Source organism: Platalea leucorodia, assembly GCF_965183815.1.
Source record: "Platalea leucorodia genome assembly, chromosome: 4".
In the NCBI taxonomy this organism is placed as follows: Eukaryota; Metazoa; Chordata; class Aves; order Pelecaniformes; family Threskiornithidae; genus Platalea; species Platalea leucorodia.
In genome coordinates this window covers 114,247,666-114,259,835 of record NC_138826.1, presented here as the reverse complement: position 1 = coordinate 114,259,835, position 12,170 = coordinate 114,247,666, and the positions used below count along the sequence as shown (strand labels likewise).

At 42.9% G+C, this 12,170-nt stretch overlaps 2 protein-coding genes across 6 annotated transcripts in view; one reads left to right on the top strand and one right to left on the bottom strand.

The window, feature by feature from the left end:
- Window positions 1-11,214, bottom strand: part of CCDC146 (coiled-coil domain containing 146) — a gene marked incomplete at its 3' end in the record, with an annotated part of 83,304 nt that extends 72,090 nt beyond the window's left edge. The window contains 2 exon segments of the mRNA XM_082310991.1: window positions 1,665-1,831; window positions 11,134-11,214. Of these exon segments, the coding sequence (XP_082167117.1) occupies window positions 1,665-1,820 (156 nt within the window). The 5' untranslated portion in view covers window positions 1,821-1,831; window positions 11,134-11,214.
- A 277-nt stretch (window positions 11,215-11,491) lies between these two features.
- FAM185A (family with sequence similarity 185 member A) overlaps window positions 11,492-12,170 on the top strand; it is a 49,614-nt gene continuing 48,935 nt past the window's right edge. For 2 of the 5 annotated variants that reach the window (XM_082311343.1, XM_082311341.1), the window contains exon 1: window positions 11,492-12,022. In XM_082311343.1, coding sequence (XP_082167469.1) covers window positions 11,629-12,022 — 394 coding nt within the window. In that variant the 5' untranslated portion in view covers window positions 11,492-11,628. The remainder of the gene's footprint in view (window positions 12,023-12,170) is intronic. The other 3 variants (XM_082311344.1, XM_082311340.1, XM_082311342.1) reach the window with 2 other exon arrangements.

Sequence of the window (12,170 nt, the reverse complement as noted above, 5' to 3'; positions counted from 1 at the left end):
TACTAAGGTTATCCTATATTTCCTATTAATGGTTTACAATGTTATCAGTGTTAAACAAGTTGGCCTTAAATTTCACATGCAGAAAAACCTCTTAGGATTTTTTGGAGAAAAAAATCAGCCAAATGATCTGATCATTTTTTAGAATAAGTCTAGAAAAATAAGCTTTCACCATGATTAAAAATAAGGAAAACAAAGCAGAAAGGTAGGATATATTTTAGAATGTTACACTATTTAGTTTTATTTTATTTGGGGAAGGGTCGGGGGGTAAAGATATCTTGTACTAGGCATACGCTTCTTGTTGACATAGCAAAAATTCTACCACATCTGAAAATCTATAGAAAAAATATGGGAGTAGCTGGAAAATAAAATACTCCCCAAAGTGCAGTTTCCATACTTTCAGTAGACAGGAGGATTTCTGTAAGGTAAGAGGTCAACTCTCTTTGAGAACTGAGATGTCCTGGACTTTTGCAGCTGCCTTGGACTGAGAAGAAAGGGGTTTTGTGCTACAACAATATTGGAAGCTGTTGGCTCACCATATACTGGCACTGGACTGAAAGTGAAAATCTCTCTCTCTCCTGTATACTTCACTTGAATGCACAAGAGATTAGAGAGAGATTGACTGTGCAGCTTCATGCTATGTTCAGTACGATCTAATAGCAAGATAGGAAAGGGGCAGTCCTATTTTCCTCTTCACTACAAATTCTTGCCCCCTACTTTCTACTGACCTTAGGTCCAAGGCAGAAAGAGAGACTTGGGCTGGCAAACCAATCTGACAGATCCAAGCTGGAAAGAGCCCAAGGTAAAGCAACTTAATGTAAGAACTTTAAGGAAAATGTGAAGCCTGTTTAAGATGTAAGAGAGATGTATATTTTTATTATAAAGAGGGCAGAAATTGATTGCTCTCCATTGCCACTGTGGGAAAGGCAAGAAGAAAGCTGCATTATTCACTCCAAAGGAAATTTAAACCGGGATTTAGGAAAATCTTCTTTTTTTAAAACTCTAGCAATGATGAAATGCTGGAAAAGGATACCCAAAGAGCTATCTCCATCAATTAAAGTTTTAAAGAACAAATTAGACAAATATCTGCAGAGACTCTACTTCAGTGTAAATTTTGGATTAGATGATCTCTTAATGTGTCTTCTGGCATTACATTTTTAGGATTCCATTTGATATGTATTTGATATCTTAAATTCTAAAATATTTCAAGTATTCTAAAAGTTTCCTTAACACAGAAAATTCTGCAAAAGAAACTGAGTTCCAAAAGGTTTCTTCTATTATGATCAGTTGTTAGTGCCTCAGGAGCCACTTACCTTGGATTTTTCCTGCAGCTATTGATCCTTTCTAGAAATCATGATGCAATTACCTCTGTAACTAGAATACTGCAAAAAACAAGACCTCTCTATTCTCATTCCCCTTAAGGCCATGCTCACTGAAAAAATGTGGTTGTCTCTTACACACACCATCCCCAGCAAAAATATGCCCCATGTATGTTTCTGCTTCACAAAATGTTCTTACCACTTAGAAAAAAAATCAGAGAAGAAATAGGGAATCTACAGATAGCCTATGGTAACAACCTTCAATTACTAACAACAAAATATACATTTCAGATTAATTGATTTGGACACAATATGCACTGTTATAGAGAAAGCTGGGGTACATGGTACCTCATCTAAACACTGAAATGCAGGACTTGCTGTTACATCAGTGGACCCCTCATCTCGGCTATAAACTGTTGGAGCTAGAGCACAGATAGGTTGCTCCTTCTTGATTTCCAATTCTGTGTCACTGGAACTGGAACTTTCTTCACCAGCCTGACTCATTGTTTGAAGTTCTAGGAAGTAACAAAAATACCAAAATACAGTTAATTAGATGACTGTGCAAGATGAACGCGTAGTGTAAGGAACACAACATCGACACGTGAGACCCACGTTCAAACAACAAAAGTCACAACGTGAGCAAACTAGGTGGGTCTACAGTTACAACTTCATGGAAGACTTGTAAGACGCTGCACTATCACTCTATCATTGGTTGAGTATTTTTAAAATCTTCTAATAGTTGGCTATGTTACCATCGCATGAATGCTAAACAACATGCAAAACAATATTTCTTAAAGAACGGGCATTGAGTAACAGGTTTAGGCTGGAAAAGGCCTCTGGGGTCATCTAGTCCAATCTCCTGCTCAAAGCAGGGCTAACTTCAAAACTACATTGTCTTGCTTAGGGCTTTGACCAGCTCAGTTTTGAAAATGTCTTAAACTGGGGAGTCCAGCCGTTGCCTTCAGGCAGGTCCTTATAAAGGAAATCCCCAAGTGGATGGGACTCCTACAGGTATAACTGCTATGAACTTTTCTCTGTCTTTTCCATAAGACTAATCCAAGAACGTGTTTCCCCTTCTCTCCATCCAACATAAGCCCACCCTTCACGGTGTCCCTTGACCTTGCAGGCAGTAATTACATAGAAAATGAACTCCTTCACAGAACATAGAGATCTTGAGGACAAGAACTGGTCTAACTTGTGTAATATCATTATTCATGTCTGTAAGCTATTGCATGGCCATACTTAAAAAAAACAAACCAAAAACCAAAACCAAAACCAAACCCAACAAATAAGCCCCGAAACCATATAAAATGAGAAAACATGATATAAAATCTGAGAATAGGAGGTAGAAAAATACTGGAAAAAATAATTATTCCGAGATCTCCTCATGTCAGAGCTCCTATGTAGTACTAACATTTCGCTTATGTACCAGGTGACATCTGTGACCTCTGCTAAAATAATATGACCCTGAAAAATATCCAAGTGAACTAATTCAAGAGTAATACTAAAACTCACAGGACTCAATCTGTATTTTGATCCCTAGCACAGTGTGGGGATCCCTTTTTTCTTCCTCAAAAGAAGGAGCTTTAAAAGAGGCTAAAATCCAAATTTTATAATTGTAGCTTGGTATAAGCCTTATCCTGAAGAAAGCTTTTTTTCAAATTAGGTAACAGAGTTTTTTAATAAATATACAGAGAGAGAAATAAAAGAAACTTGGAACAAGTAGGGTTGTTGGAAAAGATAACTTTCCTACAATTATATTTGAGAAAATCCCACTTTCATAGCTCTCATTTAGGAAACGAAATCTCTAAGATTCTTGCATTAGGAACAGCTAGATCAAGGACATTTGTTAATGATTTCTGAGCAAGATGAGACCTAATGTCATCAAGTTACTATAACTTCATGTAACTTCCCTTTTTGTTTACTACCTTGGTCTAGCACTTGAGAATTATGTTCCCAGGCATCAATCATCAGAACTGTCTGATGTGTGTGAAAATGCTGAGAGGGAAGAGGGAAATGGGAGGTGGAATACAAAGGGATACAATGCTCCTGGTACCCTGATAAGACAGCAATGTCCATCAAGTCGGTACTTGTCATTACATCAAATGCCAATTAATAGCTGCCAAAAACATCTTCTGGCATAACAGTATCTTAAGAGCTCTGTATATTCAAAGAGCTTTAAAATATTGACCTTTTGCAAGGAGGCAGCATGAAATGAGACACAAACATTTCAGGAGAAATATAAGAGAGATGGGATGACTAAAGAGAGGCAATAAGCATCTTACAGAGGGGAAGAGAGGGGAAGAAGGACTTCTGAGGCACACAGAAATCTTGCCATGACATAGTGAGATAGGGGAGCAGTAGAGTATTTGCACAGTAAAGCACAGCAGAAAGCAGATTTGAGGCATACATGGAGGAATTCAAGAATTCATTCACAAGTTCACTGAAGCTGGCTGTAGACTAAATGAATGGACACATCAGTATCACAGTATTTTAGTTCAAGACTTTGGGAGAAAGATGATTGCCAACTTCTGCAAGTGTTCACCTGACACCAGCAGATCTTTCTAGATTAATTATTATGCAGAATAACTATTATGCAGAGAATGTTGTATTCTGCTGTAGGACAAAATCATTATAAAACCCGTTATCAGATGCCAAAGATGCAGAACCCACTTCAAATTAGTCAGTCTTGACGTTATTCAGCCTTTCATGTGGGAGACCTTTCTCTTTTAAAAGAGAGTTTTTATTATAAATCAAGGACACCCAAAATTAAAACTGTAATAAAACCGAGATGAAATTTTGAGAATATTTCAATAGTATACACCAGATTTCTCCAATGAAACAACCAGAGCAACTTTGTATTCCAAAGCCAGAAAGCTGAGAGTTAAGAAAAAGATAATTTATTTTTATAATTGTGGTGGGAAAATGGATATGAAAATGTTGTGTTATGTGTATCCACCTCTTGAAAAGTCACTTGTCTATAAAGGTAGTGAAATTTAAACTGGCAAGTTTATGACTTTCTTCAGTGCTGTTTGGAATTCCTTCAGGAACATTTTGACTTTTAGAGAGATTTCAGCGGCTGCATTTGCTTATGGAAAAAAAAGCAATTTCATGATCCCTCCTGGAGGAGTCAAAACATTGTGAAACAACTGTAACCATCATAGAGGCCAAGAAATAAACTCTGTAATACTGTACATAAACATGTACACACATTTATAAACAGAGAGCAATTTTTCATCTATAAAGAACTGCTGAATATTTCAGCATATGCATTTCATGTTTATGGCTGCTGTTTTATTTGTTCCTCTAAACATATGGGAAGAATTTAGACAGAGGGAAAAGCACAGTGGCAGAAACTCTAAGCAGAACAATGCCAAAACCTGAGAGCTTCATGGGTGTAGGCATTTTTGTCGATACTTGTATGTGAAACATAGAGTTGACGCCAGTCAAAAAATGTATTTCCTTGCAGTGTGGTAGTACAAAAGAGTCCTCGCCAAGACTCCAATTTGCTGGGCAGGGAGAGAACAAAAACAATCTTCTGAATCTGAAAAGTTTATAATATTATGTTAGGACATAACTATAGACAGCTGAGACAGAGGAAAACAATTAGACAGCCTTAGCTAGTGTGATAAATGCTAGTCTCCGCTCCTTTTTAAGAGGAAAGGGGACAGACTGTAACAAAAGATATGTACGATTATGGGTATAAGCGAGCAGCTGTGTGTTGCTTAGTTGACGGCTGGGGTTAAACCACGATAAAGGGACATTAAAATAAGCTAAATTAAGTTTAGCATTCTTCAATTACCTACTACATAATTAAATTTAAAATTCAGCTTATACAAAATTGGATATATAAAGTTCAAAAAGCAAAGTGGAAAATTTGTATTTTTCCAATATCTGATAAATAAACAGTCTAATTCAAATAGCAATAAAAGTTGGCATGATTTCTAAATTTACAGAATAGTTCAACAAATATGGATGTTTTTAAACTGTAGAACTGCAAATAATATTACAGCCTTGATCCAACACACAGAATTGCAGAGAAAGGGAATTACAAGTCTGTTTTGGAACCTTGGTCAAATCAGGCTGAGAACTGTCTTGTGAAACAGCTTTAGGACAGCAATAATAATAAAAGTCTGAACTCAGATTCCCAAGACTAATGCCAGCATCTTTACTTCGGTATCTGTCTAGCAAATAGCAATGTTCATACACAAGTCAGTGCAGAATCCAGAAAGGTGACAGCTGCATTGATTTTCTCCAGAGTAACAGATGCAAAAAGTAGTAAAATTTCATTATGAACCTGAAGAGATGCAGCTCCATGTATGAAAATGCATCAACTAGACTAATTAAGAAGACACAAAATTGATAACAATCTCTATTGAGGGAACTGCACTTCAAGTGATCGAATTCACTAACATATACTGATGAACCCATTTAAACTTCATCTTAATGCCTTGCATTTATAAAATTAGAATCATAGAATCATTAAGGTTGGAAAAGACCTTTAAGATCATCAAGTCCAACCGTTAACCAGCACGGCCAAGGCCACCACTAAACCATGGCCCTAAGCACCACATCTACCCATCTTTTAAATACCTCCAGGGATGGGGACTCAACCACTTCCCTGGGCAGCCTGTTCCAGTGCCTGACTGCCCTTTTGGTGAAGAAATTTTTCCTACTATCCAACCTAAACTTCCCCTGGCGTAGCTTGAGGCCATTTCTTCTCATCCCATCGCTTGTTACTTGGGAGAAGAGACCGACCCCCACCTGGCTACAACCTCCTTTCAGGTAGTTGTAGAGAGCAATAAGGTCTCCCCTCAGCCTCCTCTTCTCCAGGCTAAACAACCCCAGCTCCCTCAGCCGCTCCTCATAAGACTTGTGCTCTAGACCCTTCACCAGCTGCGTTGCCCTTCTCTGGACACGCTCCAGCACCTCAATGTCCTTCTTGTAGTGAGGGGCCCAAAACTGAACACAGTACTCGAGGTGCGGCCTCACCAGTGCTGAGTACAGGGGCACTATCACCTCCCTGGTCCTGCTGGCCACACTGTTCTTGATACAGGCCAGGATGCCATTGGCCTTCTTGGCCACCTCAGCACACTGCTGGCTCATGTTCAGCTGGCTGTTGACCAACACCCCCAGCTCCTTTTCCTCCAGGCAGCTCTCCAGCCACTCCTCCCCCAGCCTGTAGCACTGCATGGGGTTGTTGTGACCCAAGTGCAGGACCCAGCACTGAGCCTTGTTGAACCTCATACAGTTGGCCCTGGCCCATTGATCCAGCCTGTCCAGGTCCCTCTGTAGGGCCTTCCTACCCTCCAGCAGATCAACACTCCTGCCCAACTTGGTGTCATCTGCAAACTCGCTGAGGCTGTCCTCAATCTCCTCATTCAGATCATTGATAAAGATATTGAACAGGACTGGCCCCAGTACCGAGCCAATAATTAGAAAAAGATTTAGGTTCAGAAAAGTGTCAGTAAAATTTGATACCAGTCACACAGTTCTACTCTTCAAGCCCAACTTGAACATGCTTTTTTAATTTTAAGCAGAAAGGGAAAAAAAATCATTAAGCACGTTATTTTTCTCTGCCATTGTTACAGAATTAAAGGTATGAATGCATTGTTAGCATAATATTAAACTATTTACACTGCTATTGCTGGGGGCAAAAACTATTGTATGTTGAAGAGTCTGTGTTAAAATAATGTCTTTTCAATTATTTTATTAAAACCTTTGTATGCATGTACATTCCAAGTAATTTATAATTTCAGTCTGATAACATCAGGCCAGACTGGGAAGTCTGTGAAGTCAATTAAAACAATGAGCAGTTATTTGTGTAAGTAGTCTGACTAACTCCAGTGGGAAATAATTATGGAAGTAGCTAATTACTAGTATTGCATGCAAGTTCACAACTGGATTTACAGATGGTACATTATACATTGATATGTGTGCTACTTTCCTTCCTGATGGAAATTATCAATTTCTTAATATATTCCATCCCTCATTCTTTATTGTCACACGAATCTGATCTGTTTCAGTTAAAGCTGGGTTAGTTAAATTGATGTAGACTGACAGGTAAATGCTCCAACATTGTTGGACATTGTTTTGTTTAATACGACACAAGTCTAAGGTTTAGCCCAGTTTAAACAAATAGGTGTAAATTCACATTAAGTTGCGCTGAGGCCATAGACATAGATCTCCTTCCACAGCCAGCTGCTGGGCACAGCCTGTGCTACAGCATGAAGGGATGTGTCTTTAAACGACAAAGCTATGCCAACATTAAATAATCATTAAAATTAAAATTACATCATGTACAATAAGGCATTATAATATGCATGTAATTCAGAACGGATTGTTTGATTAGACTGTACAACCTCATAGACAACTACTTGGGGGAAATGAGAGCACACCGCATACCTAAGCTGCTTTACAACTTTTGTTATAATTTCTGTTGTTTCCCCTTGTTTTCAAGTCTCTGCTATTTGGGATGGAATCACCCTGAGCCACACACAGACTTTATCTGCTGGAGTTCTAATTAGACATGGCTAAGATAGGGGGAATTTGAATGGTAAGATTGGCCACTTCCCTTTTCACATGGTTTCCATGAGGAACTTAATTTCCTCAGAAGATTTCTGGTAGCGTGACAAACAAAAAATCTCTGAAATCCAAACCATTGTGTGCTTTGGAGACTGCCTCTCTCTGCCATCCCTGAGAAGAAATGGTTACCATCACTACACAGACACTAAAATACCGAGGGGAAAACAAACAAAACATGCTTTGCCTACCCACTGAAACCTAGACACGCCTTGAGAACTAAGAAGGCTCAAGGAAGCAGCTCAGAAATACATCACTGAAAAAATACAAATTACAAAATACAAATAAAGGAACTAAAATAGTGTAATACAGATATTTCATAATAGAAACACGTGAGAATTTTTAATAAACTTGGGAAAATATCCTGACTACAAAATTCTTAAGCCTCATGATATGGAGGAACATGGATAAGTAGCTAGCCCTGCGTGTGGTGAACCTTGCCCAAATGCTGGATGTTAACTTGAAAAGAAGTGTTCTTGCATCTGCAGGTAGGAGCCTCAGCATGAGCGTAACCCCAGCAAGAACACTCCTGCAGGGCAGCCCCATTTTGCTGAACAGTGAAGTCGTATTATTTCTTCATTACAGTTATAGCAAACAGGTGAACTTGATCCCACTCAGGCAGACTAAGTTTATACACTGTGGTACCTGAAGCAGTCTGATCTTATTCTGTGATTAATTCCAAATATAAAAGTTAGAAAAATGTATTCCTTCTACAGCCTATCCTGTATATCCTTTTTTATTGAATTCCTCTTCCCCTGAAATCTCTCTCTCACCTTTGCCTAAAAGCACCTCTAATAATTCTTTGGCTTTAAAATCTACTTTATAACACTATATAAGGTCTAGTTTTTGTTATCTTTTGTATGAAATACCGAATATTCTTCAGCTTACAACAACACTTTAAGTAAATATCTGGCAAAATGGCTAGTAAGAATCATTAAGGAATCACACAGGCATCTTGAAATTGGAGCTCTAATTAAGTCTTCATTTATAAATTTGATATAGTTTTCTTTTCCTGCAAGTGACAAGTCAGAAAATTAAAGATGAAAACAAATCTAATTTTACTGTTGGACTCTGCTACATGCCATACCAGCTGATATGGGATCAGCTGGAATTCAATCAAGAGCATGAAAATGAAACTGCATCAATATTATAGCCAAAATATAGATGGCATAAGTAAAACATTAAAAACATGAGGTTATGTACGTATGGAGAAAGAAGAACTTCCTAGCAATTACTTTTTATTTGTTTTCTTCAGTATTTTTAACCATATAAATATGCTTAGACGGTATCTAATGAAAAAAACCAACACAGAACAGTGACATATATACATAGCTAAGGCTTAAGTATCTTTGAATGGTTTCTTGACCAAAGTTCTCAATTATGCAAAACTTGACAATATTAAAGATGATGCATAGCATAGTACGGAGCCCAACCTGACAAACCTCTGCCTACACGAGGAGCGTCAAATACCGAGACACTGGAGAAAAAGGGGGCAGTGGGAAAGCCGCGGTAACGTTTAAGAGGAGGCAGGAGACGAGGCTAAGGAACGGCAGCACTGACTTCTGGGCGAAAGGGGTGGCAGTGGTAAGGCCCACATAACCAAAGTTGGGATTCCCTTTGAATAGTCGGTTAATAGAGTGATTTGTTGAATTGGCTGTCATCTAGCGGAATTACAGCACATTGCACCACACTTCTTACGGGTCTGTAAATGTTAGATAATTTGTCAGGGAAACAGTTAAATTTGGTATTTGGTCTCAAGAGTGAGAATTTTGTAGTATTTTTTCCCAAAATCAACTATTTCTGAAGACTTGACAAAAATCACTTCTATCCCCTGTCACGTTCCAAGATATTTCTGGACACATTTTTGTCTTTCTAGAATTCTATTTTTCTATACTAAACTGTCATATGGCAGGCTGGCCCTTTTTGTGTTTCATCTAATGATATTTGAGACTGAACAATGTAAACCAATGAAATAATTTAACTTGAAGGGCTTTACTGATGAATATGAATCTTTATTAAACTTTCCACAGTGAAAACTACAGATGGGCCAAAAAGCTAGGGCCATCTTCTTTCCTCTTGGACACTCAGACCTCATTTCAGATTAAAAAATAATCAATGCCAGACAGTGATAAAAATGGAAATGAGGCTAATAAGGTGAAAAGAGCTTGATGACCAAATATTGTATCACATGGCTTGCATGGTTATTTTTGGAAAAGAAGAAAAACAACACACGGAATGCAAAAGGAAGCAAATCAATAAAGTAACAGCCCCAGATTTCATTATTTCTTGTGTTGCAATGTAGCTATGACAATGCACTTTTCTATGCATGTTTCATTCTCATTACTAGGAGTAAACTACATCTATGACAAGAATGCAGCCCCTGACTCTACATCATCTATGCCCACAAGCCCCACCACATTTTTTTTCATTATTATACAATGATAATGTGGGCTATGAAGCCAATAAAACTCTTTTTTAACTTAAATCAGTAGTTCCCCACTTGTTTGTAAGCCCTATAAGGACAATTGTCTCGTGACATATTTGTACAGAACTCAGGAAAATATTTATTTGGCCTGCTTTAGAACTGCTAGGCTGTATGTTAACTGCTAAAAAGCAGTCACAACAAATAACATGTTAACCAAGCCTTCTTGACAGACAGCAATTTTGGAGCTCCGCAATACTACTTTTGAAAAAAACTGTTTTTCCAGCACATCTGCCAAACTGCTTCTTTATCCTCTGACCGAGGACATTTCAACACACGCAGCCTCACTGTAGGCTTAAGTGTAACAAAGACCAGGCTGCCACCCAAAGCCCCGCCATTTCCCCCATCCCGTTCCTCTCTGTTTCCCTGCCTCCTCCTTGCAGGTGTTAAATCCTGTGGCTGCTGAAACCCAGCCAGCACGGCTCTCCCGTCGGAGACTAACGCTTGGCTGCACCACCAGCAGCCCAAGGGGACCACGGAACCGGCCCTCACGCCCTGAGGTACCTCGTTTTCTCACGCAGGAGATGCCCGAGACCAGCCGGGGGAAGGCCCCCGGCACCCAGGGACGCGGGCGGGGAGGTGGGCCCCGGCTCACCCGGCACTCCTCAGACAGGACTCGGGCGGCCCCGAGGCCCGGCGCCGCTGGACTCGCTTCCCGCTTCTACGTCGGAGCCACGGTTTTGCCGGCCCCGGCCCCGGCCCCGGCCCCGGCCCCGGCCCCGGCCCCGGCCCCGGCCCGCCGCAGGAGCCCACCTGTGCGGCCGCGGCCGGCCCCGCCTCGCCGAGCGGCGTCCCCCGTTCCTATGGCGACGCCGCCGCGCCCGCGCCGGCCTGCCTCAGCCGGCCCTCACCCTCGCCTCTGATTGGCTCCAGCATCCCGCCCCGCTGCCCAATAGAAGCAGACCACGGAAGTGCCCCGCCTCCTCCTGTCGCTGATAGGCCGATGAGGACGAGTGTAGTTCCTTCCGCGCGCTGGCGAACTACGACTCCCATCGGCCTCCTCGGCGAGCGGGCGGGGCTGGCGCCGGCCGTTCACGGGGCGCGCGCCAGCGGCCGCCGCCTGTTTACCAGCCGCCCCGGTGCCGCTCCCCGCGTGCAGCCGCGTCACGTGACCGGGCGGGGGTAACGGCCGTCCGCCGCCAGCAGCCGCTCCCCGTCCCGCCTCTCCTCTCCTCTCCTCTCCTCTCCTCTCCTCTCCTCAGGGGGCTTCGGCCGCGGCTCCCGGGGCCGGCGGCCCCGCCGGGCGGCATGAGGGCGCTGCCCCCGCGCTGGGGGCCTCTGGCGGTGCGGGCGGCCGGCGGGTGGTGGGGGCCGGCCGTCCCCCGCCGCGGCTGTAGCGGCTCCGCCGAGGCCGGCGGCCGCAGGCCCCTTCAGGAGTGGGCGCTGGCGGTCAGCCCGCGGGGGCGGCTGCGGGTGCGGCTGCCCTGCCAGGTGAGCGTGCGCCCGCTGGACCCGGAGCGCTACCCGGGCGCCGACCGCGTTCTGGTCGCCGTCAGCGGCGCCGGCGGCAGCCCCCCGCCCCGCGGCCGGCAGCAGGACCGCGTCCGGGTGGAGTACGACGAGGCGCTGCAGCAGATGGCGATCGTCGCGGACGGCGTGGACAGCAAGGCCGCCGTGGACGTCAGGACGCCCGTGAAGTTCGGTGGGTGAAGCGGGAGGGGCGGCGGGAGGCCCGGCTGCCAGCCCTCTCCCTCCGGCCCGCTGGCGCACGGGGCCCGGCGGGGCCGGGGTGGCTCCCGCCGGCGGGGCGCGCCGGGGACCCCGCTGGCCCTGCTCCTGCGGCCGCTCCG